General features: G+C 42.5%; 1 protein-coding gene across 1 annotated transcript in view; it reads left to right on the top strand.

Moving 5' to 3' along the window:
* The window catches only part of OBSCN (obscurin, cytoskeletal calmodulin and titin-interacting RhoGEF), a 4,979,884-nt gene that overhangs the window by 1,450,018 nt on the left and 3,502,201 nt on the right, over positions 1-27,665 (top strand). The window contains exon 25 of the mRNA XM_044066040.1: positions 10,255-10,527. Within this exon, the coding sequence (XP_043921975.1) occupies positions 10,255-10,527 (273 nt within the window). The remainder of the gene's footprint in view (positions 1-10,254; positions 10,528-27,665) is intronic.

The raw sequence follows: 27,665 nt of genomic DNA, 5'->3' as shown, positions 1-27,665 counted from the left end.
ATGTAGGATATGGAAATGGCAGAAAGAGTTGCTTATATGAATATCCCCATCTCTGAGCAAAGTCTCCTCGGATCCAAAGCATTCGGATCAGAGGTCCCAAAGCCGTACCCCACTTCAGACAGTAGAGAACTTTTTCGTAGATGCTGCTACAAGCAGTGACGTCCATATTTAAACTGTGCTAGTAGAATGCCTTTGCCTATGGTATTCCTGTTTGGTCTGGAGAAAAAGAAGGAAATTTTATATGACCAAAATAGGGGAGGGAATTTATTTTCTTCAACAACAAAAAAAAAAAGGAAGTAATCTCCATGGCATCTCCAAAGTCTCAAACAACCCTCTAACAACTATAGTGGGTCCAAAAACAAAACAGTGCAAGAAACTTCTCTGTGTGGAAGATTTTCAGTCCATGTAGCTCTAGTTAATCACTGTATATTAATCAGATCAGACAATAGTAGTAGAATTAGTGAACTTAAACTCGTCTTAAGTCAAAAAAATAATAAAAAAATATATAATTTGAAATATTGTACAGAATTACTAAGTATTCAAAAGTGATCCAATCAAGGCAGGCAGTCTGTTTCCAGTCGAAAATCCTTTATTAAGTACACAGACAAGTGATCCAAGTAAAACAAAATAAGAGTAATACTTTCCTCACATGCTTTCTAAATATACATATACTTTTTATCAGGCAAGGGAGTGGTTTATTGTGCTGTAAAACAAAGTGTTATTGGTGCACATGTTAAATTTACATCCCTTCCCCCATCAGTGTGACATTCGCGCTGGTCCTGCCCTACTAGAGTCAAAACCCTCTGAGTTTAAAAAATGTGACTCATTGCCAAAAAAATGTCCCTTACGGACAGGCACAAGAGTTGAATTGTTTAGGGGCTGTTCACCTGCAGGTCTCTTGCTCGATCTGTCACACTTTCAGTTCCAGAGTCCTGTAGGAGAGAAGAAATAAGCTTATTTTACGTGGCCTCCTGAAGAACCCTCAAGATTCTTCGTCTCAGGGTCCTCAGCCAGCCAAAGTGTCCCAGAAACACACCAAGCCATCGGTTCCGAGTTCGGAACAGACAGAAATCACTGAAAAGTCTTCGGCTCTGTCGGCTCCCAACATTGGCTCCGACATAGCTAAGTCTCCGGTGGCTCCATCTGTGTCCTCGGAGCAAGTCAGGACCCATAAGAGATCAAGGTCTCCTTCTATGGAGCCGGTACGCTCTGCTCCACAATCTCCTCTGCTGCAGCCTTGAGCTGGCAGTCACTGGTCCTCTTCACACTCCTCTCGGTCCTCCAAGCTTTCGGATCACGAAGTGGAGAGAGTGGTCAACAGGATCCTCAAGTCACAGGCACTTGCTAGATTACTTTCGAGCCCAGCCCATAAGGAATTGGCTCCTTCGGCCCTTCCAACTGCTCCATTGGTTCCTCCTCCGATTCTCTTGAACTCGGAGCCAGAGTGCATGGAGGTCGTAGTGGTGGAACTGTCGGCTCTGGTTTCTTCTCCCTTATTGGTTTTGACGACTGCTCTGATCTCCTCGATGTCTCAGTCCATCAAGGGTGCCGAAGCTCTCTTGCCGACTTCTTGGGGGGAAGTGGCATCGGACCCTTGTCCGACCCTGCTGTCCCTCTCGGAGCCTCGGCGCAGGTGAGCTTGGCTCCCACATCAGCCTTGGAGCTGTCGCTCCTGGTTTGCAGGAGATCGCCAGGCTCTTCGGAGCCAGTGGCTCCTTCAACTCGGGATCATGGTGCCTTCGAGGTGATGAGGAGCGTGCTGTCTCCTGAGACTTCTCTACCCTTGGCTCCATTGGCTCTTTCTCCCTCTGTGCCTGCCTTTGTCCCTCCTCCTGCCTCCAAGTGAAGGGAACCTGTGCCCCAGGACACCCTACTGACCCCAGAGGACCCCACCTCTTCCAAAACCTCCCCCGAACATTCGGAGGAGGTCGCTCGGAAGAATAAATGTAAGAGGAAGGATCAAGACTCCCCTGAGTCTATCACTTCGGATACAGATTTGGATGAATCGGAAGGGTCCCCACGATCCCCCTCTGAGGATGTCTCTTTTTCATACATCTTGGAAATCCTTAGACAAAGGGTTGGCTGGAAGTCCCTAGCCCCTTCTGAGGATGAGTCTTTCTACCTGAATGCATTTGATTCCCGACCCTCCACCTCTTGGGTGTCTCCGCCTTTCAACCCACTTTTGTCTGTAGCGAGTCAAAAGGCAAGGAGCGCTCCAGAGACTATGGAACCAGTTCCGAGGAGACCTAACAAATTTATTACTGCTTCAGAGGATGTCTTTCCTGTCCAAAGGGGTCCCTGTTGATGCCATGGTGGTGGCCGTAACCACTAAGGAGGAACTTGTGGAAACTTCTTGATCTATACATCCACCAAACAAAGTCTTGTACGATGGACAGGTATGGGAAGTGTATGTTTTCTTCTTTTACTCTCAGGTCGCTGAATTACTTGTCTCATTTCACACGACTTCATAGGGATCTCCTGCAAGATCCTACAGCTGAGGGAGTTATGAACAGGGCAGGTTCCCAGCTTGCGACCTTGACCTTCGTGGTTAACTCCTCCATGAGCTCATTTCTTATGCAGCAGATGGAGCGAGTAGGGCAGCAGGTACCAGAGTAGCTTTGCGGAGACACTCCTGGATGTGCCTTTGTCAGTTTGCCGATCCTTTTAAGTCTTCATTTACCAACACTCCCTTTGATGGCTCGTCGTTGTTCGGGCCTCAGGCAAAAGAGTCACTCACCAGGTGTGAACAGGATGGCAAGACTCTCTCTGCTGTAGGAGTCCGTTTTTCCACTCCATCCAGACCCTATCCTAAAAGTCAGAAGAGTGGAAAAATGTGGTTCCAAAAATCTCAGGGAGGTTTGCCTAACACACATGGAGATTGTTCCTCCAGGGACAGAGAGGGAAACAACAGAAGATGCCACCCTCGCGGCAGAGGGGGTCCACAACAGCAGGGCGACAGAGATACTTTTTCTACTAGGCCCTTTCAGCACTCCTGGAGCAAAGCCCAGCTGTCCACCTCTGGAAGCAGTCGGGGACAGACTATCACTGTACCCACCAGCCTGGCAATCTATCACAAGAGAAACATGGGTACTGTCGATAATATCCAGGGGTTAAAAAAATTCCTTTCTCTCAGTCCCCCTCAAAAGACAAATGTTCTATCCCAGATGTTTCACCCAGTCTTCAGGATCATGCAATCCTAGAGGTTCAAAGATTGCTAGAAAAAAGAGCCATCCCAGCAGACCAAATTGGATATGGAACTTACTCAAGGTTCTTTTTAGTTTCAAAAAAGACAGAGGACTTGAGACCCATTTTGGATCTCAGCAAATTAAACCAATCGATAAAAAAGATGAAGTTGCGGATGGTAACACTGCAGTCCATTTTTCCCTTCTTGGGTCAGGATAATTGGATGTGCTCCATAGATCTCTAGAATGCGTACTACCATATAAAAATGGACAGGCAATCCAGGAGATTCCTACTCTTCCAGCTGGGAGCTAATTATTATCAGTTCAGGGCCCTGCTCTTTGGTATCACCACAGCCCCCGGGGTGTTCACCAAGTGTATGGCAGTGGTCACGGCTCACCAGCGGCATCTAGGATTCCAGGTGTTTCCATATCTAGACAACTGGCTCCTCATTGCTACCACCGAGCATCAACTGATCAAAGCACGGGACTACACAATCCTAACTTGTTCCCAGTTAGGCATCACCATAAACTACGAAAAGCCTGCCTTGTTGCCTTGTCAGTCTGTTACCTTTATAGGGGCAGACTTAGATACAAGCCGCATGATAGCAAAACTGCCTCAAGACAGGGTGTCAACCATTCATCAGCAAGTTTAGTTTCTCATGAAGAAGACCAGAGTTCATGCAAGACAAGTTTTACAAGTCCTGGGCTCAATGGCTGCTGCAATTATGCTAGTTCCTTTAGCACGCTTCCACATGCAGATTCTGCAGTGGCTTCTTTTCGCTCAGTGGTCTTTCCAGGATTTGCCAATGTCACACATGATCTTGATCATGGAATCTTGAAAAAAGGACCTACTATAGTGGCTTGTATCCCCCCCAGGTGACTCTGGGCAGACCCTTTCTAGACCCCCATCCTGTAGTCACAGTGTCCACGGACGCTTCCCAGATAAGGGGGGGGCATTATCTGGGACGGACTATCCAAGGAACATGGCAACCTCATGATTACCATTTACATATCAATGTTCTAGAGATGAGAGCGGTGCTTCTGGTGTTGCAAGCACTTCAAGACTCTTTACCTACCAGGACCATTGCAATCCAGACAGACAATATGTCAGTGGTATGGTACATCAACAAGCAGAGCGGAACCAGATCTTACCCCTTGTGTCGGGAGGTGCTTCGAATATGGCAATGGGGGATGTTTTCCCAACATTTTCTGATTGCGTAGCTCATTCCTGGAAAATCCAACGTGATAACAGACAGGCTCAACAGGGCTAACCTCGTGCCTCATGAGTGGTCCCTGAAGCAAGAAGTTGCGGACTTGATTTCCCGCAAATGGGGCCAGCCATGCTGCAATCTTTTTGCCACTCCCCTAAACACCAAATGCAGCAGCTACTTCATCCTAGTTCCCCCTCCGGGACAGTCACCTAGGGATGCACTTATTCACGATTGGCCTCTGGGACTACTATATGCCTTTCCACCTTTCCCTCTCATTCCTAAGGTACTTCAGAAAGCAAAATCGTTGGGTTGCAAACTCATCCTCATTGCTCCTTACTGGCCTCATCAGATATGGTTTTCGTTTCTTCGCCATCATCTTCAACTGGAGCCTTGGATACAGGTCCCAGTTCCGGACCTCCTGACGCATCAGTCAGGCGGGCTTCACCCATCCCTCCAAACTCTCAAGCTGACTGCTTGCTTACTCCACTTCCAGTCTTAGCCAAGCTCCCAAACATTTCCTCTGCTGTACAACGCATCCTAGTGTCCTCCCACAAGCCCACTACCAGGAGGATTTACAGTAGCAAATGGAAGAGGTTCTCTTATTGGGTGATGAGTAATAACATTGATCCCTTTACTGTACCTGTTCACAAGATTCTTGACTTTCTGGCCAAAACCTTTGAAAAAGGGGCAGCTGCAGCTACTATTAGCTACTATTAGGGTCCAACTGGCTCCCATCTCCATTTTTCATGTAGGAGATTTGGGTTCTAACATTATGTCCCGTAAGTTGTGCAGAGCATTCTTATGAAGTGCAACACGTTTACGGCCCCTGGTAAGAGAACCCCCCCCCCCGGGACCTGAACTTGGTTTTAGCTTCGATGGTTCTGCCTCCCTTTGAACCAGCAGCATCTTGCCCCCTGAAGTTTCTATCTTGAAAAACCCTCTTCTTGGTTGCTATAACCTCAGCTAGACGGGTTTCTGAATTACATGCTTTGTCTATTCGCCTGCCGTATCTCATTTTTCACAAAGATAGAATCTGTTTTCCTTCTTTCTTGCCAAAGGTTTGTTCAGAGTATAACTTAAATCAGTCCATTGAGCTTCCTGTGTTCTTCCCCAATTATGGCAACAAGGCAGAGTACACCAATTGGATGCTCACAGACAATTACATTTTTATTTACACAGGACCAAAGACCTCAGAAAATCAGACCAATTGTTTATATCCTTTGCTGACAATAAACAAGGTTGTCCAGTTTCAAAAGTGACCTTATCAAAATCGCTGTCGAACACAATCAGTTATTCATATGATTTGCATAAAAAGACACTTTCAGGAAGGCCCAGAGGACATTCAACCAGGCCATTTCCCACCTCTGTTGCCTTCCAAGCTAAATTGCCTTTAGATTCAATCTGTGCAGCAGCAACATGGGCAAATACTCATACCTTTATCACTCATTACAAAGTGGATGTGGACTCCCGGAATAGGGCATCCTTTGGTTCTATGGCCCTGAAGAGTTTGTTCCAGTGAGCCACCCAAGAACTAGGTGCTGGGGACACAGTCCCAACCAGCAAGAACGAAGGCGAGATGGGACAACATAACATAAAGAAGTTATGTATCTACCATAATGTTCCCTGTTTGTTGTCCTTCATCTCGTCTTCCTTCTTGCGTCCTCCTCTCCTTCCCCCTTCTTTATTACTTGCACTGGCTGAGTTTCATGTTGACATACCAGGTTAGTTAACCATGCATTGTCTTTTCCTCTTTCCTTCTTTCCTTAGCTGTATAAGAGCTTAGTAGAATTTTTTTTTTTACTTTGTATGTCTAGTGTGGGCTATTACAAATGAGATCTGGGTAGCTGCTGCTAGGATAAGGGGTAGCCTCGAGCCAGTAAAAGCTCTCGAGCTATAGTAAATCGGCCGAGTCGGAGCTGAGGATTGGCTCCGAATCCAACCAGCAAGAAGGAAGGCAAGATGAAGGACAGCAAACATGGAACGTTATGGTAGGTACATAACTTCTTTTTACTGTTACAGTAAACTCTCAGTTAAGCCGGCACCCATGGGGATTAGTAGATGCCGGGTAACTGTAGTTTCTGGTTGCTTGAGAGTGAGTTACTATTAAAAATAGGCCTGCCTAATACTGTACCCTATACCATTTGTTTGGTTTGACTTGTTCTTATGTTGGGGAGACAGGGAACTTATTCTGCCTTCCTTTTTAAAACTCTAAAAACATAAGGTATGTTTCTGTGGGGAGGGGGGGTCAGGAAGTGCAACATGTAAAAATTGTGCTTTATTTCTTCTAATTTTTTTTTTGGTTACTTGAGTTCCGGTTAACTGAGAGTTTACTGTACATGCTGAATATTTGCTTACTTATAGGTTCATATGTGTTGGGATTTCTTCAGATGTAGCATTTCTAACAGAGCTGGGTCAGACATGGCTTTGTAAGTCAAGCAGAGATCACCTCTAAGTAGGCGATATGAGACACAGAATAGTTGGAGTTTTTTTAGTCTGTCAATATAGGACAAATGTTTAAGGCCTAGGATCCTCTTTGTGAGGTACTTTTGCGGCCTCTCCAGTTGTTGCAGCTGTTTAGTGAGGTACATGCTAAATGGGGCATTATACTCAATGATTGGCCTAATGAGGGAAGAGTAGAGGGAGACAATAACTTCTTTCGTCCTGGATCCAAAATCCTTAGTAATGAGATGTGCCACATAGTGGCAATGTGGTGGTCAAAAGAGAGGTTGCTGTCAACCTCTGTTCCCAGATCTCTTATAATGCCTTCTGTGTTCAGTGGACTACCATCGATGTGGTAATTCATGAGAACTGGGCTTTTCCCAAAGGGGATGACGACACATTTTTTAGCATTGAGCTTAAGGCAAGGGTTCTGACACCAATGGTTGGTTTCAGTGAGGCCTTTCTGTAGGATGTCAACATCACTCGGGGAGTTAATAATAGTTCCCAACTTGCAGTCGTCTGCGAACTTTGCCAACCAGAGTCCCTTTGTGTTTTGGCCTGGACTTCAGAGAAGTAGATACCAAACAGGAGAGGACCCAGGACTGAACCCTGTGGGACTCCACTCGTGACTGGTCGTCAGTCTGACATGGAGTCAGCTACTTTCACACTGTGGGTTCTACCTGTGAGCCAGTTTGCAACCCACGTAGTGATATGGGGGTTGATGCCTAGCTTAGTGAGTTTTTCTGATTCCTGAGTGGGGAATGGTATCAAAGGCCTTGGCCAGATCAAGGTAGGCTGTATGAACCACCTTTCCTTCATCCACAGCTCTGGTGACTGACTCAAAGAAGTCGACCAAGTTGAACAGGCATGATCTACCCTTCAGAAACCAAACTGTGTAGGATCCAGAGTTTGGAGATTCCTTATATCCTTGTTTATTAGGTCCATGATGATGAGTTCCATAGCTTTGCATATCAGACTCGTCAGGCTAATTGGGCGATAATTCCTGGGATCTGTAGTCGCTTCTACTTTGTGAAGAGGGATGACTGTAACAGTGCGCCATTCGGTAGGGACAAAGCCTGAGGTGAGGCTGTGATTGAACATGGCACACAGATGAGGTGCCTGTTCACTCTGTAGTTCATGGAGAACACAGCCAGGTATATTGTCAGGTCCCATAGAAGCTGTATTCTTGGCCTTGGACAGTGCTGTTTTAACCTGTGCAACAGTAGTACTGGGTGCCTCGCAATCTACTGGTATTGTGACTAGTCCCTTGGGGGGGGAGGGGTAAAGTTGGCACTGAATCTGTCGGCCAGTATATTGGCAATATCTGTTGGCTCTGTATAGGAGGTACCAATAGACTTCTGTCTTTATTTCTTCTTTGTTAACTCAAATACAGTGCTGTATATCAAAATAATTTATCCGATTGTAGTTATATTTCTTGTAGTGATTTATGTTGGGATAATTAGACTCTTTTGGCCACACAGATTAACATTCTTTTAAACTATCAAGTTATTCCCTTGAACATCTCTGCTGTTGTAATATGGTTTTGGCCAATTTTGTAAGTAAACAGCAATCCCACGTATTTCCCACCAAGAAACACGAATAAGATATTACTTTGTTTCCTTTTTCTAGCTGTAATTAATCTTCCATATATGTCTATTAGGATTTATTTTTCCATTACATGTTATGCTAGATCACATGAAATAGTGCCAGCTGTTTTTATTTTTCCTGAATGAATAGTTGTCATAGTGTACTATGTGGAAAATACCTTTTACTTGTTTGTGGTAGCCATAAACCCTGCCGTTAAGTTTTCAAGCAGACAGCCAAATATATGATTGCAGATACACATGAAAACACACACACACACACGCAACCACAAAATTCCTCTTTCTCTGTGACTTAGGTTACATGCCTAAGCATTTAAGTTTTGTTTTTTGTTTTTTATTCTGGGATTTTTAAAATGTGCTTTTTAGCCAGTATGAAAGAAAACATGGATTTTCTTCTCCTTTCAAGGCATAAGTTGATAGTAAAACATTGTACGCAGAATCAGTAACTTATTAATCCTGATAAAAAAGGCTACATGTCCAAAGGCTTGAGTAGGCTGAGTTGTGATGCTTGTACAATAAATGGTACACTTTTTTGCCATTGAGAGTTGATTTGATTACTGTCTGACCCTTTTTGTAGCTATTTGCTATTTTTATGCTCTCAAGAAATCATTTTCTTTTTGACTATGTTTTCTAATGTTTTAGAAATGTATGTATTTTGTTATTATAACACCATCAAATAAGCTATGCACTTGCATTTCAGGATTATTGATTCATTTGCTCTGTCTAGATGTAGTTTACCATCATAATTTTGTGTATATTAGCACATCAGATTTTGTTGTTTGCAGCAAACAGCTAGAAGATAATCTAACTCTTTAACACCTGTGTGTTATGGAATTTCACAGCTCCAGCAGCCTGTACACATCTTACATTCCAGAGCATTTTCTGAGAAATAAACTTTAAAAGTATATGATAAACAAATATACATAATGTGTGAACAATACAGTGTTTTAAAACAGTACAATTTGCAATATTATCAGTAAGAAGTATTCTTTAAAAGTCAATGGATTCATTTCCATAAGTACTGTATTATGCTATGTTGTAATGCAGACAGACCCATAATTATTTTTTGCTATACTTTCAGAATCAAGCTGTCATATTTTGGAAACTGTGCAACAATGCCTTGTATTGTTAGAATATTTGTTTTAACCATACATAAACTTTTATATGATAACAAGGAATTTCTCTTTGATAACATTTGTATATAGATATTTGCAGAAATATAAAGCACATGCTTAAATCTATAATTATCAATATACTAAGTAACACTAGATATTGCTCAAGATGTACAACTTAGAGTGCAAATAATTTCAGAGAGAGTTTTCTTCAGCAATATGTGAGGTTTCACCTGATGTCATGCGACTGTTTGTAAGTCACTTGGTTTTTGGAATATTAAGTACATAATGGAAATATTTGTTTGCATAATTACTAACAAACAACTAGCAATATTTCAGTAATTGTATGATATAAAAGGACACAGGCAGTGAATTTTATTGTCTCCCACCATGACATGTCACACCATACTCCTCAATATTATGTAGGGTTCTCCGGAATGAAGATACCAACATTGTATGAAAATATGAATAATAAGTGCTTCGGGATATCCTAGATTAAAAGTATTGGTCTCATTTTGTTAATAACTCCTCAGACGTTCTATTAATGCGTGTTATTAACTGGTAAGTTACTTAGTTAAAGAAACCAGACCCAAAAAAAGAGGTCTGGGTGCCATAAGGAGCTATGGGTCAAATAAGCTATTGGCTTGAATGCACTATTTGCAAAAAAAAAAAAAAAATTAAACAGGTACATTATTCTCATTTACAGAAAAGGAGCCTGCTTTTACTAATAAGGACTTGATTCAAGAGGTGAACTTTTGCCCATCTGAGACTGCATTGATTAGTTGTGAAGTTTCACATGCCAGTATCGATGTTAAATGGTATAAGGATGGAAAGCGAATCATTGCCAGCAAGAAGTACAAAACAGAGTCAGAAGGTAGAACAAGGCGGCTTGTGATTCAAAATGTAGAAAAGAAAGACTCTGGAGTGTACACATGTGAAGCAGCTGGAGAGAAGGTGACATTCAAGATGGAAATTAGAGGTGAGCGTGTCTTGCTGTCCTTGATTTTTGGTTTTTACTGTTTGCAATGTACATGTGAGGCAGATAGTGAGAAAACAAAAGTCAAAAGGCTAATAGTAGGCACACACATGCTCACACTCACACCTAGGGCCAATTTAGAGTGTCCAATCCACCTACTGCATGTCTTTGGGATGTGGGAGGAAACCGGAGCACCCGGAGGAAACCCACACAACCACAGGGAGGACATGCAGACTCCACACAGAAGGCACCCCAGCTGAGAAGTGAACCGGAGAACCTCTTGCTGTGAGGTGGCAACGCTAACCGCTGCACCACCATGGCAGTGGTAAGCAACAATAATGTCATTTAGAGAAACAGACTCAGCATAGCATTTATACTTTACATAGTGACATTTCTGGTTTAATGTAACAATGAGATAGAGCCCAACAACATTTACTAAGGGCACAAACTAGAGATTAATCTAATAAAACAGTAAAAAAAAAAAAAAAAAAAAAAAAAAAACAGCAAGGTTTACATTGGGCAGGGTTCAGCAGAGAAACAACAGTTATTTCTCCTGCTGATATATTTCAATAGTCTTGTTTATTACAGACTTTGCCTCAGTGGCAACACAAAAAAATAATTTTGTTTCAATATGTTGGCATTTAAACATTGGTTGACATACATACACTGTGTGATCTATTTCAAATAATGCTTTAGTTAATTTTTTTTTTTTTTTTTTTTTTTGCATTTACACATGCCATTTTGTGTCAAAAGCAGATTCATCAACAGTGTTAGCAAACCCCTAAAACATATTCCAGTACTATGAGAGTTATGGACATTGATTCCCAAAATGGTAGGTGAGAATGTACTGATATTCATAATTACTGTAGATCATTGTTGCAGTAGCCTAAGCTGTATGGGCTATATCCTGCCAAGGATATGACACCTGGACAGCTTCTAAAACTTTAGGGCATTTTCAGTGCACCCTAACCGCTGTACATCTTGAGGAGATAAAGTCAGTGGCTAGAGTGTTAAACCTTCAGAACTTTCTTGCTGTCGAAGTACGCTTTCTCTGCAGGCGTTGAACGATCTACAGTTGACTAGTGTTTCAACAAGGCTGAGTAGATAAGTACCCCGTTGGGGGAAATCTTCTACTTTATCACATTTTGTGAAGAAAAGGTTACTTTTTCTGTTAAAAAAAACTATTAAATATGGCAAGGACTGGTGTTTTTTATTGGTTATCACTAAACATTTTACCCAAATACTTGTAATTTTAGTTAAGATTCTCTCTTGGGACAACTCTTTGAAAATATCACTCTTTGAGAGAAGAACTTTTGCTTTTTTGTCAAGAATTGTTAGGGGCTAAGACTTGATGTTTTGGGAGTTGTCATTAAAAGTTTACCTTAAAACTTAAATTTTCAAGTCAGATGGTTCACTGATTCTTCTGTTGGAGGAGAGAGTGGATGATGTTCTACCTCAAAGTTGCCATAATGATCTTGATTCATGTGGAAGGTTGGTCTTTGTATGGGGAGGTGTCTCCCAGGAATAGAAAACAAAGAATGGACAGGGAAGATTGGTTAGATTTTGCTAAAGGCTTATTTCAAGCCTTTTAGTTTTTAAATTATGACTCTTCCCAGAATTTTAAAAGAAAAAAATTCCTCTCTGTCTCAGATGCTTATTCTCAGTATGAGGGGCAGGAATTAGAATTCGATTGTGTTTCTCAGGTGCTATGCCACTGGAGGGGGCTCAAATCCTGAAGAAAGATTTATTTCAGACCCCCCCCCCCCCCCCGCTGAAGAGTTATCTTTTTCTGTTACAATACCCATAATGAAAGAGTTGTTGGAGTGGGAGCAAAACAAAAATTCCAGAATCCCAGCAAATGTATTATGACTTGTTACAGGTGGATGTTGCTCAGCCTTCAGCTGTTCCTCTTGTCTTGCCAGCATTAGAAAATGCTTCCATGGCAACCAGCAGTTTGCCTATAAATGAACTTCCTGCCCCCAAAAGTAAAATAACTTAAACCAGGTAACCTTATTCCTCATGACAAGGATGAGAAAGCATTTGACAGATTTGAAAAGAAAATGTAATCTTTCATCTTAGCTTTTAGGATAGTGAATTGTTATGCTTGAATATCCCAGGTTTTTGATGCGTTGCTTTGATAATATAAGAAAGTTAATTGCTTATCTCACTTTCTCGGAAGCAAATACATCTCTGAAATGTTCTTCATATTAATTGCTGCTGCAGTAGCCTAAGCTTTATGGGTTATGTCTTGCAAGGATATAATAGCTGGCCAGCTTTCAAAACGTCAGGGCACCTTCCACATGCCCAAACCGTTAATCAGCTTGATTTGTGCTGACATGTTTGGATGCCAACCCTTCAGATCTTTTCTGCTATTGAAGAGAATGTTCCTCTGCAGCTTTCGAGGATCAGCTGTCGGTTTGTGCTGTTCCTTTGCTTGGCAGATGATTTCCCTTCAGGGAAAAAAACACTTGCATTTTTAAAAAAAAGGTGTTTGTTTGATAACACTTTTTTCTTCAGAAAAGTTATTTTAAAGCTATGAGTTTTTGTTTCAACGGACTGTCGTAAGCCTGTACTGTACTTATAAATGGGAGTGCTCCTTTTTCCTGAAGTTTAAAAGTTGTTTAAAGTATTTTAAAACATTTTCCTGTGAATAATTTGTGTTTATTTTACTTTTGGGAAACATAAAAGTGTTTTAAGTGCTTTACTATGTTTTTCTCTAAAAAAAAAAGTGACTTTTAAAGAGTTTAATTTTTACTGGCTTTTGCTGCTTGTTTTCCTTGGGAAAAAGGCAACATTTTCAACTTGACCAGGTAATGAACTGTTAGTCCCACGCTCAGTGCTTCTGCCAGCCACAAAAAGAAAAAGTTAAGCAAACAACCTTTGCTACCATGGCAGGCTAGCAATTTGCCTCAGCCTCAGGTGGGTGACTGCTGTGGCCATTGGTTGTACCTCTGACCACTCATCTTTTACCCCAGATTCTTCTAGTGTAGCACCTACAGCCACTATGGACTGGTGGTTAGCCATATCCTCTGCGGCTGTTGGGGTCCCTTCATTGGGCAAGAAAGAGCCACTCTTGTCAGTCCTGAGAGACGGAACAGGGAAGCTTTCCCTGTTTTGTTATAATGTTGTGCCCATCCCTGTGGAAGCTGCTGTTGCCATTGATAACACAGATGGCCCCATTTTCCTGTCAAAAAGAAACCGAAAACATGTATCTACTTCGGTATACATTCATATTGTCATAAATGACAATATTGATCCCGCATTTGGGCAAACCAAATGCACGAATTTCAAACTTCGACATTCTCAGAAGTTCGAAAATCAGCAAATCGAACAGCTGATTTGCTGATTTTCAAACTAGAATGTTGAAGACACAACGTAATACAGGGGGGCAAGCCCCCCTGCACCCCCCCCTACTTTAATATACCAACTCCGAGATCGCACTGCTGTGGGGAAAAGGATAATTTCCCGATCCCCGCTATAGTGCAGTCCGCACCAACAATGTCGAATCTGCAATGAGCGAATGCCAATGTGCATTCACCCATTGCACATTCGGACTATTTTTTTTTTCGAGGTTTTGCCACTTTGAAAACCTCCTTTCGAACAAAGTGGATTCACACGAGTGCATAGTGCACTTATGAAGTTAAACCATCTTCTCCTCCTCAAATGAACTTGGACAGGAGTAATTTGCTGTGTCTGGCTCAGGGTTTAATTCAGGCATTTGATCCTTATTATAAAATAGCTTATGTTGAAAGAAAGTGGGAACCTTTTTTCCTGAAGAGAAGGGAAAGATTCATTTTTTCCCTTAGATTTCTTATAATTCTCAGAGGAGATCTTAGTTTTTGATTTTCCCTGTGAGAGCTTCTTTTTCTCTGAAACTGGAATGTGCCAGTGTTTTCAGTGGGAAAAACACTGAGGTTTCTCACTCCTTTAAAAATACTGAGCTGTTACAGAAGACATTTCCAGAACCTTCACCTATTTTTCCAGTTCTGTCAGCTTTTAATGATGTAGGTGTTACTGTCTGCAATTTTCTTGATTGTCCGACAGCTGTCCCCAAAAAGGCAAATAAGATTTATATAGTTTCTCGTTTTTTTTAAGTTCATATACAAGCTTTCCAAACCTGACCCAGCAACTATAGCTAATACTACTGCTGATAAACATTTAGTGAATTCCAAAACTGCTCTCTCAGTTTAATTTCTCCAAGTATTTTGGGTTTCTAATACCATAAAGGGAATAGACGCCATTCCTAAGAAAGGATATGATTAAAATTCATGAAATTAGTATTGTTTCAGTCTGATGTTAGACAAAAGTGCTCTTTGCAGCACCTGGAATGTGTTTGAAACTAAACTTCTCCAGTTCGTACAGAGTTGCATGTATTGGCAGCATATCTTAATATTACTGCAATTTCTTTTTTATTAAACCTTTTGCATCAACTCCTATTGGAAATGTGTCTGGTTAACATTCTTCCATATTGGTTTCATTTATGTCTGCTAATCTTGATATTTTATGACTTTGTGTCTCTCTGTATGTAAGACACTAATTATTGTACACAGCAATTTCAGTGATCAGTGTTACTTTTGCATTTTTTCCTGGACTACTATCTAGTTTTCTCACATCTGTTTTTGAACTGTTGGTAATATGTAATCCCATGTGATATAAACTTCATAATTCTCTACTGTGCTTTGTGGTTCATGTGTCCAGTGCTTCAACTATTTCAGTACTGTAGTGTTTGCACAATCTCCAGTGCAACAGTCTTGACACTTTATTATGCCTTTCAGTATACAGGTCCTTTACCATGAGTGTATCACACCCAGCAACAAGATGTGTGACTTTTTCCGGTTCTTATTTACTGAATCTGCATTTGGCTATTTCTCCCACATGTTAAATGGACTTTATAAACCAGCATGTATGTATTCCACTGTCCCTAGGCTGCCATTAATAACCTTTCATCTTTTGGTTTAAGTTTACCCCTCCTTAACCATTCCTTCATCAAAACCTGATCGACTTGAAGTTGATCTGTGTACTTGCTACTGTATTTATGGCCTTTCCATATTTTTCCTTCTCATCTGAGTTTTCTTCTTATATTCTTAATTTTCTTTTTTTTGGCACATTCAGTTGCTGTCTGACGTTTGACTTATTTTACTTTGATTTCCATTCCTGCTTGATATTGATATGTTTCTGCTAAACTAAGCAGAGGCATCAGCTTAGATTTCTTCTCATGTTTTAAAATTTTCACTAAGTTTAAATCTGGTGAGGTCAGCAGATATGTACGCAGTCCTACAACTGCAGATCTGTTCATATGGTCAGTAAGAGTAACTGTTTCTGATGAGATGAAGATAGGAAGATTATTGATAAGTATGAAGAAAAAGTTTATGCTTCGGTAACTTTGATTTTTCAGAATTTTAAACTGTCACTCTCATATATTATGGTCTGTTCTGTCTAATTGTAAAAGCATGAGGGATGTTTTGCTACAGTTTCTTCTAGTGCGCAAAAATCTGGTATAAATTATTTTGATGTCCTTCAAGAATGCAACTGCAGTCATAACATATGGGTTGTCCTGCCTCAGGCAGCCCTCGGTCGGCCGGATTCCAAAGTCTGGGTCCGACGTCGGCTGATGTCGCATTTCTCTCCGACGTCAGAGCGGCTGGAGTACATAAGCATCAGCCGACGCCATTTTCTTCAGTCTTTCTTGCCGCGCGGTGCCTGAAGCAGAAACAGTTCGCAAGTGCCGGTCGGTCAGCTCCTGTATTCTTCGATTCTGAAGTCATCAAAAAAGCTAAGTACCCCGTTGGGGACCTTTTCTTGCCTCAGCCGATGTCAGAAATTACTGAAAAAGTTAACAATTGTCTTTCTTGTGGTAAACAAATACCTCATAAGGATTTCCACTCTTACTGTCTTCCTTGCCTTGGCCCAGACCACGACGTCTCGGCCTGTGTAGCCTGTGCTCGCTTCAACAAGCGCACTCTCAGGCACCGGGCGGAGTTCGCTGAAGATTTTTTCGGCGAAAAATTTGCCTATACAATGCCGTTGGAGCTTCCGACATCGCAAACTCCCAAGAAACGAAAAGACCGGGACCGACATCCTCGGCCCGTGTCTACCTCCGACTCCACGCCAAAACCTACCGCGAGTGCTCCGGTTCCCCTTGAGACGGTTTTCCCACCGCTCCGAACCGAAGACACCGCATTACCGACGACTCCGATTCCGGATATCACTCCGACGCCAGTTATTGATTTTCCTCCGGATACCGAAACCGAGGAAATGCCAGAGACCATTGCTGTAGATAAGGTCACTCCTGCACGTGGAGCTGCCAGGCCTCCTATGGCCATGTCTATTAAGGCCTACACTAGGGCTAAGGTGGCCAGCAAGACCAAGCCCAGCCTACTCCAGAGACACAAATTATGACTATGGCTGCTGATTTAATTGCTTTGATTAGAGGTTCACAGGCCCATCCTGAGAGAGGATCCCAGCCTCCTTCAGATAAAAGGCCCCAGGTTGAACCCTCTGACCCTATTCCTTCAGATGTAGATTCTGAGGACTCTGTCCACTCTGATGGCCAGGAAGAGCTCTTCCAGACCTATGAGGACTCGGATGCAGAGGATTCCATCCCCTCGGCTTCCCCTCCTGAGGATATTTCTTTTGGGGAAGTTCTGCATACCATGAGGGAACATTTCAAGTGGCAAGGCCAGAAATATTCTGATTCCCGAAAGCGCCTTCAGACTTTCCTTAAAAAGCCCCAGCACAGGCCCTTAGCTATTCCTCCTGTGCTTGATGTTTTGGATGATTTATATTCTGACTCTAGTGTTACCCCTGACTCTCTCCCTCCTGCCCCAGCCAAGCCAGACAGGTATTACAGGGTCCCAGAAACACATTCCCATTTATTCAGGGCCCATACTGCTGATTTGGAAACTATTTCCCAGGGACCTAAAGGTGTTTCAGCTTCCACCTCTAAAAATCCTTTGCCCTCCAACAGGGAAGCTAGGTCATTAGAGAGATGGGGTAAAAAGGTTTACACCTCCACTACTTTATCTATGAGAGCTTTGAATTGCCTTTTTCATATGTTACAATATCAGGATTTCCTGTTAGAAGATTTACAGAAAACATTAGCCTCTCCTGATCCTTTAGACAGGAAGTCTTTGCAGGAAGCTGTACATAACTCTCAGCAAGTAAGCAATCACTTCCTGCAGTGTGGATATGATGCACTGGAAGCTTCATGTAGGGCAGCTATGACAGGGGCAGTCATTCATAGACATGCATGGTTAAAAGATCAACCTCTACCAGATCATGTAAAGGCAAAACTTCTGGATGCACCTTTGGAAAAGAACAAGCTTTTGGTGCTAATGCTAAGGATGTGTTAAAGTCCATCGAGGAAAAAGCAAAATCAGTTCAGACGGTGAAAGATTTCCTCCAGGTTCAACCCCCCAGATTCAGTAGGAATTGGCCTTCAAAAAACTGGTCCTTTCCTAATCCTGAAAAGTTTCAAAGGGGTAAAAACCGACGTGGCCGAGGAAGAGGACAATACAGAGGTCCTTACAGGGGACGACAATGGCAGCCAGCAAACCAAAGAAGTGACACAGGGGTTTCACCTGCCCCACAACCACAATCTCAATGACTTTCCTCTACTTCCGCCTACCAGGGAACAAATAGAAGCTCCCTTGGGCGGGAAGTTATCTCTGTTTGCAGACAATTGGCACAGACTGACAAAGGACAAATGGATTTTGGATATTATAGACCGAGGTTACAGGTTCCACTTTCATACCTTACCAAGAAAACAAGGCATGCCAAACTTACCACAAAACCAGAGGGCAGAGGCTATCAAGCAAATATCTCTGCTGACTCGGATGAAAGCAATAGAAAGAGTTCCACAACAAGAACAAGGCCAGGGGTTTTACTCAAGACTGTTCCTTGTTCCAAGAAAAGAATCTCAGTGGAGACCAATACTGGATTTGTCCGCATTAAACACCTTTCTCATAGTACCAAAGTTCAAAATGCTGACTCTACAGCAACTCCTTCCCATGCTGGGCAAGGGGTCTTGGCTGATTACTCTGGACCTCAAGGAGGCATACCTGCATGTCCCTATCAGACACAGCTGCAGAAGATACCTCAGATTTCTTGCAGGGCCAGAGCATTATCAATTCTCAGCATTGCCATTTGGCTTATCTACTGCGCCCAGAGTATTCACAAAATGCCTGGCTTCAGTAATTGCTCATTGCAGGCTCCAGGGGATCCAAATTTACCCGTACCTGGACAACTGCCTCATACAAGTGGACGACAAATTGATGTTGACAAAAAACTTGGACTATGTCATACGATTACTTCAAGCTCTGGGATACACAGTCAACTTCCAAAAGTCAAGACTTCAGCCATCCCAGCAAATAATCTTCTTAGGAGCCAAATTAGACACAGCCTCTCAAATGGCTTACCTAACAGAAGACAAGCAAGAGAAGTTAACTCATTATTTCAAAGGTTTGGCAAAACTCACCCAGATGACTGCAAGGAGATTCCTACAGGCCCTGGGTTACATGGCATCCTGCATTCTCCTGGTTCCATTAGCAAGACTACACATGAGGAAGCTTCAGTGGTACCTAAAAAGCCTATGGTCTCAGCACAGCAACAACTTAGAGACAACCATACCGCTCATTCCATGCCTACAAAAGGAATTCCTATGGTGGGCCTCGGTAAGCCAAGCAAACACAGGTATGTCATTCAAAAAACCACAGATAATACAGACCATAACCACAGACGCCTCAGACCTTGGATGGGGGGCGCACATGGAAGGCAGGTGTATACAAGGACAATGGTCTCCAAAGGAAACACATCTGCACATAAACCAAAAGGAAATGCTGGCAGTAATGCATGCCATCGAGGCCTTTCAACACCAACTTCAGCAAGGCCATTTACTGATACGGACAGACAACACCACTGTGATGTGGTATATAAACAAGCAAGAGGGCACCCATTCTTACCCCCTTTGCAGACTGACAATGAATCTTTGGGAAAAATCACTGAGCCTAAACATTCAGTTACAATCCCAGTTTGTTCAAGGCAAAGACAATGTGCTGGCAGACAGCCTAAGCAGGAATTTCACAGATCCACACGAGTGAAGGTTACATCCAAAGATCTTCACACAGCTCACTTCGACATGGGGCAGGCCAGAAGTAGACCTATTTGCCTCTCACCTCAACCATCATCTACAAAAATTCTGCTCAAGGACATACCATCCACAAGCTTGGAAAATAGATGCTCTCTCATTCAAATGGAACTCCCTAAAAATCTATGCATTCCCACCTCTGCCACTGATGACCTCAGTATTACTAAAGATCAAAGCAGAGAGACCCAAGGGGATCCTAATAGCTCCGGACTGGCCAAGACAACACTGGTATCCACTACTACAGAGCATATGTCACACCAAGAAGTGGGCCCTTCCCCAATGGCCTCTACTTTTGACTCAACACAACTTCAAAACAGTGCATCCAAACCTTCAGACACTGCAGCTAACAGCCTGGGAGATCCCATGAATAATCTCAACCTATCTCTCTCCAAGGAAGTTCAGCGGATACTAACAGAGGCTCGAAGACCATCCACCAGAAAGGTTTACTTAGCAAAATGGAAGAGATTCAGCATTTGGAATACCAGCAAGGGACATGATGCATCATTATTGAACATCCCACTCATCCTGGAATATTTGGCAGATATGCTAAAGAATGGACTTTCATATTCTTCCATAAAGATACATGCATCAGCTATTTCAGCTAGATATAACACTGATCCGCCTGTCTTTTCACATCCTTTGCTAAGGCAATTCCTCAGGTGAATTAAGAACATTAAACCACCAAGAAAGGCTCCAGTGCCAGCCTGGGACCTCAATTTTGTCCTAGAAAAACTGACTCTACCTCCATTTGAGTCAGCAGCTTCAGTTGACTTGCAATTTCTCTCATGGAAGACAGCTTTCCTGTTGGCAATTACCTCAGCAAGAAGGGTTTCGGAACTACAGGCCCTAATGGCAATACCACCGTTCATAATTTTCCACAGAGACAGGGTTTCATTAAGGACCAACCCTACTTTTATGCCAAAGGTGGTATCTAGGGTTTCTTTAAATCAAGCTATTCATCTGCCTGCTTTCTTCCCCAATCCTGAGAATAAGGGGGAAAGACTGTTACATACCTTGGACATTCACAAATAACTTCGATACTACCTGGACAGAACCAAGACCAGTAGAAAGTCTGACCAACTTTTTGTGGCTTACGCCCCTGCAGTCCAAGGAAAAGCAATTTCAAAACAGACTATTTCAAAATGGATTGGACATTGCATCAGATTCTGTTATTCCTTTCATGGAAAGACTGTTCCAGCCAATGTCAGACCACATTCCACCAGAGCTACAGCCACCTCTACAGCATTCTTAAGAGGGGTGCCTACTAAGGACATTCTAGAAGCTGCTACATGGAGCTCCGTGCATACATTCTCCAAACACTATAATCTCCCTTTATACTACAGATCCAGAGCAGGCTTTGCTTCGGCAGTCCTGCAGGGTTTGATCGCCACACCATCTTTTTCCTAGAGCATTCCTCCACCCCCAGCTAAGCTATGGTATTCTACCCATATGTTATGACTGCAGTTGCATTCTTGAAGGACATAGTACAGTTTTGTACCTACCATAAATGTAGATGTCCGATAGATATGCAACTGCAGTCGGATTTTCCCTCCCTCCATACCCCTCTATGCCTAGGGTCCACTCCTATCCCTGTTTCTCTTAGCTGGGGATATCTGTTATGGTGTATCTGTTTATTGCATATTTATTTGTCTGGAATCCTGTTTTTGTCTTCCAATTTGATTTCAGCCTTCCTTGGAGGACACCTGGCATCTGGGGCAAGAAACACTGAAGAAAATGGCGTCGGCTGATGCTTATGTACTCTAGCTGCTCTGACGTCGGAGAGAAATGCGACATCAGCCGACGTCGGACCCAGACTTTGGAATCCGGCCGACCGAGGGCTGTCTGAGGCAGGACAACCCATATGTTATGACTGCAGTTGCATATCTATCGGACATCTACATTTATGGTAGGTACAAAACTGTACTTTTCTTCTGTTGTACAAGTCACTACTCACTGTTTACCATGTGTGTGTGTGTGTGTGTGTGTGTGTGTGTGTGTGTGTGTGTGTGTGTGTGTGTGTGATTCAGTTGGTACTTCTTCAAGGGCTTTAGCAACCGGTACTGTGTTGGCGAGGTTTGCCGGACTGCGTTCACAGAACCTCCCAAATCTCATTTTTAAATCTGGGAGGTTCCCAGAACCTTACAGATTTAAAAATGGGATTTTAAATTCTCCTTTGGATTGAGATTTAGTTTAGCCCCTTTGCTGCAAAGGTGATCAAAAAGTGTGATGAGAGGGGCAAGTTGATATAGGGAATCTCTAAGATTTTTCAGCCCTCCTTTTCCAAATGTTCTTAGGGATTCTGTAACCCCTTATCCAGTTTGAGCAAAAAATAAATAAATAAACTAATAAAATAAAATAAGCAGTCTCAACAAAATACAGGCAAACAGATGTTTCAGAAGAAATGGCAAGGGGTTTCAAAAAGAGTTCATGAACTTCCTCAAAACCAAGGACGATCCAACAGCTCCGAATGACTGTTTAAGGGACCTTGTCTTTTTGTCCCCCACCCAGCAGCCCCTTTTCCCTTCCAAAAAGTTTGACTCTCCATTTTTCTCTTTGGCAACATAGTTTCAGACAAATGGGTTCTGAAGATCATTCACCTAGGTTCATAGGTAGGTACTAGACTATCGGCCCAAGGGCCTAAGTAAGCCTAGCCAACAAGGTTCCCCGGCTTACGCCACCCAAGAAAGTTATTTTCCTGTGCCCCTGTTGAGCAGAGCCACAGAAGTGATCACCGGGGTGTATTTCCTATTTCCCATCCACTCATCAAGATTTTTCTTGAAGAGTGCTAATGAGGAACTTTGCTTGACATAGATGGGTAGCTTGTTCCAGAGTATGGAGAGTCTCTGGGACAGGAATCTATCCCTTCAGCATGTCCTGTTTATTGTGGTGACAAGGTTTAGGTCCCTAGAGCATGTAGCTTGGAGGGATTGGGATTTCTTTAGGTGTAACATGTCCAACAGCTCTGGGTTTGACATAGGCTTATAGGTTAGGCAGAGATCACCTCGGAGTAGGCAATATGTTATGGAGTAAAGCTGGAGTTTTTTGAGACGGTCAGTGTAAGGCATCTGTTTGAGGCCAGTAATCCTCTTTGTGAGGTACTTCTGTGGCCTTTCTAGCTGCTGCATATGTCTTGTGAGGTACATTCCAAAAGGGGCATTGTATTCTATAATGGGTGTAATGAATGTCGAGTAGAGGGGAACAATGACCTATTTTTTCCTGGATGAGAACCTTTTTGTGATGAGGTTATAGATGGCAGTGGGAGGAAATTCCTCCTTTCCAAGGGGTAATCCTTCATCCACTTGACTATACTCTTATTTCCACCTATCCTTCATCACATGCTGTCCCAGGGAATGAAAGAACCAGTTCCTCCTTCCCAGGTGGAGAAAGGTTTGTATTCAAGGATGTGTTTAGTGCCAAAGAAAGAAAATGCTTGTATCCAGTTCTGGATCTTTCTTTCCTAAAGTTGTTTCTGATAGTGTCCAAGTTGAAAATGCTGACACTTCACACCCTGTTATCTCTCTTTTTCATTTAAGGTTCCCAGTAGCTTTAGATTTAAAAGATGCTTATCAACATCCCTAGTCATTCAAACTTCAGCCATATCTTAAGGTTCTGTGTGTCTGGATCACATTATCAGTTCTCTGCCTTACCCTTTGGACTATCCACTGCACCAAGAGTGTTCACAAAATGTTTACCTCCTACTGTAGCTCATTGCATGTTACAGGGTATCCACATTTTCACATATTTAGACGATGTGCCTGTCTTTGCAGAGTCCTTTTCAAGTCGGGACTGTCTCACTTGGGTGAGAAGTCTCTTAAACAAGCTGGCATAGAACATTCAAAAGTCTTTTTTGACTCCTTCACACAGGATTGTGTTCCTGGGGTGTCAGCTAGAAACATCATTTCAAAGAGCTTTTCTTCCACAGGAAAAATAAATTTATGTCTATTTATAAGGTTTTCCGCTCAGACTTTGGTCACCGTCTGCAAGGGAATACTTTAGGGTTTTGGGTGTCATGACATCTATGATTCTCATGAATCTCCTAGCAAGATTCCACATGAGAAAGATACAATGATATCTGCAGACTCTTTGGTCCCAGCAACAACATCCTTTGTCCTTTAAAATCCCAGTGGTGGGGTTTCTCAGAAGGCAAATCATTTGGTGGAGACAGCAAATATGCTTAAATCCAGGTCTCTCCTTCTCCCACTGTGTTCCAAAGCAGTCAGTCACCAGTGACACCTCAGACTTTGCTTGGAGAGCAGTTTCAGGAAGGATAAAATTGCAGCTTGTGTGGGACACCATGTTCAGATGCAAGCTAATAAATATAAAAGAGATGCTTGCCCTGATCAAGGTACTCATCTCCCTGAATCATCTTTGGTCACTGGGACCTCTTCAAGTTGTTACAGACAGTGCCACAGTCACAAGGTACATCAACAAGCAAGGGGGAATCAGATCATACCCTGTCTGCAGACTAGCCATGTTAACTTGGGATATAGTTGCACAGTACAGTCTCACTCCACAAGCATCCTACACTCAGTCAGAGCAAAACTGTGTGGCAGACAAGCTGAGCAGGAAAAGGCAGACCCTCACAAATGAAGACTAGATCAGGAGTTCTGCCAAGATTTTATCCATCCATGAGGAGTTCCTTAAGTAGACTTCTTTGTCTCTGCTCCAAAGAAGCAGCTGGCAAGATTCTGCTCCAGGACTCTATGCTAGAAGACCTGGAAGATAGATGCCATTTCTTTTCCTTGGACAGGAAAATTCCTGTATACTTTTCCACTCTTTCCACCAATATCCAAGGAACTTCTGAAGATTTAGAAAGAATCTGCCAAGATCACTGAGATGACGTCCTTCTGGCGCTGGCAAGAGTGGTTCTTCCTTCTTTTGGAAATGGCCAGGATCAACCACAAGCTTCATCACAGAATGGATTTACTCATACAAGATCAGGATTGTGTGCTGCACCCAGACTCCAATCAGCTTCAGTTGATTGCCTGGATAATAGGGTCTTATTTCCCTTTAGGCACCTATTTACTCAGGACATGCAGCAGATAGTAATGGATGCAAGAAAGCCAAGTCATATATTAGCAGAAAGAAAAGGTGTTCTAGTTTGTGGCAACAACATAACCAGCCCATGGATCATCCTCTTATAATGCATTCTCATGTTAAAATGTTTATGAAAGGGGATTTGCATAAGAGGCCTCCAAGAGAACCAGTGGTTCCTCTTTGGGATCTTAAATTCATGTTAGAGAAAGCTAACAGTTGTTCCATTTCAGCCAGCTAACCTGGCTGACTTGAGGTTCTTAACATGGAAAACAGTTTTACTGATTGCTCTGAACTCTGCAAAAAGGTTATCTGGGCTACAATCAATTATGGTGAGTCAACAAGTCAACCCTACCCCATTTTCCACAGGGACATGGTTTCTTTTCAGAACTAATCCTTCTTTTACGGCTGAAGTGGTGTCCAAGTTTGCTTTAAGCTTAACTAATGAGATACTTCATAACTTGGATGTTTATATACAACTTCTTGACAGAACTAAACAGATCTTTGAATCAGTTGTTCCCTTCTTGTGAAGGTAAGAAAAAGGGACAGCCTGTGTGCCAAACCAGGCTATTTCCAAATGGTTGTTATACTCACCACAACAAAACTATTCCAGGCAGGGTCAAGGCCCACTCTACCGGGACCTTGGCTTTATCTATGGCTTTTTAGAAAGGGTCGGATTATAGAAGTATTCTAGAAGCAGCAACTTGGTCCTCTGTACATACTTTTACAAAGCACTATAAGCTTGATCCATTCTTTGGGTCTAGCTCAAGCTTTGCCAGGACAGTTCTCCAAGGGCTTCTGAATTTTACTTCTTCCACCTCCTAAAATTTGTTAGCTGTGGTAATCTATCCATGTAAGTACTGCAGCAGTGATTGATGAGTATGAAGAATATAGTACAGCTGTGTAAATAAACTTACCACAACAGTAGCTATTGGACTGCTGCAATAGCGGCTCCTTCCCTCCACCCCCATATTTCTTGGTGTGTTGTTTTTGCCATGGTGTTGATTTTTATTTTATGTTGTTCCCAGCATTGTCCTTTCAGGGCTCAGCCTCCTTCTTTCTGTTAACATGAAAACTGTAAAAGGCTTGGCTCCTAAACCTGTCTTTTTAGTCAGTGGATGGGTGCATGGAAGGTGCCCTGAAACTTTGAAAGCTGTTTAGCTGTTATACTCATGCAGGATATAACTCATGTAGCTTATGCTACTGCAGCAGTGATAATTCGAACATCTACTGTTATGGTAAGTTTACTTACACAGCAGCACTTTCATTAACATTCCCTGTGTCTCAGGTAACCAAAAACTCTTTAAAATTTTCTTGTGACACTGCTGATGCTGTGTATAAAGCAGCTGCTACTAGGTCAGTGATGAGAACATTTGCCTGCTATGTTTTCAGAATTTACCAGAGGATTTCAAAGCCGAATGCTGCCATGCTCAAAGAGCTATTATTTGGCCTGCCCTTTGCTGAGGTCCTTAAATGATTTAATGAAAGAATAAAGTTAATTCAGATGGTCACTCAGATTTTCAGCCTCTAATGCCAATACAAAATTGGAACTTTCCTTCCAGTTCAGGATGCTTTCATAGGAAACAGAATTAACAGTCTCTGCAAGGTTCAGAAAGCAATAGCAGGGAGGTTAAAAAAAAGAGAAGGGAGGATCCAATCAAAAGCAAAGATACTCTAAAAAAGCAGACTGACTATATGTCCCTTCATGTATTTCCCTCTTCCTACGCTAGCGTATTAGTAAAACTGTCCCAAAGTTTAGATCTTCACTTTCCTGTCTGGCATCAGATATCTTCAGACACTTCATTTCTGAGAAGTATTCAGAAGGGCCGCAGCTGATAATGGGAGTGCCTTCTTTCTTTTAAGGAAATTCATCCTCATCTGTCCCATCAAAGATCCATCTCCTCCTATATTTGAGCAAATGTCATTGCAAGGGGTCATAGAACCTGTTTCCCCAGATCAAACAGGGAAAACATTTTGTTTATGAGTCTTTCTGGTGCCAGAGATTGTTTTGCAACTTGCCAAGAATATCTGGCTTGGTAAAGAATCCCTTTTATCAATCTGGATGTTGAGGCTGTCTGCACAGGACATGTTACTTATGCCATGTATTTTTTTACTGAGGAACTTCTGTGGACGTTCCATTTGTTGGATATGTGTGGTTATGTACATACCAAAGGGGGCATTGTACACAATGATAGGTCTGATGAATTATGAATATCATGGAACAGTGACTTCCTTGGACCTAGATGCCATACCTTTGTTTGTAAGTTGCACAGCATCGAATGATTTCCTCACTGCTGTAAACATGTGATGATCAAAGGCTAGATTACTCCTTCTTTTATGACTAAAGTGGTATCTGTGTTTGCTCTAAGCTAAACTACCCATCTCCGCATTTTCTTTCCTAGATTACTGTCTATGTGTGTTCCTAAGTCCCTGACTACTGGGTCATCTCTTAGGAGGGTGTTGTCAATATGATAGTTACCAGGGGTGGATGACTTCCCAAAGGATATTATTATGAATTTCTTGACATTTAGTTTTAGTCCATGATACATGTTTGTCTGTGTTTGCCCTTCCTGGAGAATGGTTGTGTCAGTTGGGGATTCAGTGACAGCTCTCAATTTGCAATCATCTGCAGATTTAGTCAGCCAGAGGCAATTGACATTGACCTGCACTTCAGAGAAGTAAATACCAAAATGGAGAGGTCCTGGGACCAATCTGTGTGGGACTCCGCTTGTAACTGGCTTCTTTGTAGAGGTGGACTCCCCAGTTCTAACTTCCTGGGTCCTGTCTGTGAGCCAGCTGGCATTCCACCCGGTGACATAAGAGTTTGTACTTAACCTCTTGAGTTTGTCAACAATGCCTGAGTGGGATATTGTGCCAAATGCCTTGGCCAGGTCAAGCTGGGCAGTGAAAAACATTTTGCCCTATCCATTGCTTTGGTGACCTTCTCAAAGAAGTCCACCAG

The sequence above is a fragment of the Protopterus annectens genome, chromosome 3.part0, assembly GCF_019279795.1.
Source record: "Protopterus annectens isolate FY-2018-M chromosome 3.part0, PAN1.0, whole genome shotgun sequence".
Lineage (NCBI taxonomy): Eukaryota > Metazoa > Chordata > Ceratodontiformes > Protopteridae > Protopterus > Protopterus annectens.
Note: the sequence above shows the minus strand (reverse complement) of the source record. Positions and strands in the feature narration are given on the sequence as shown.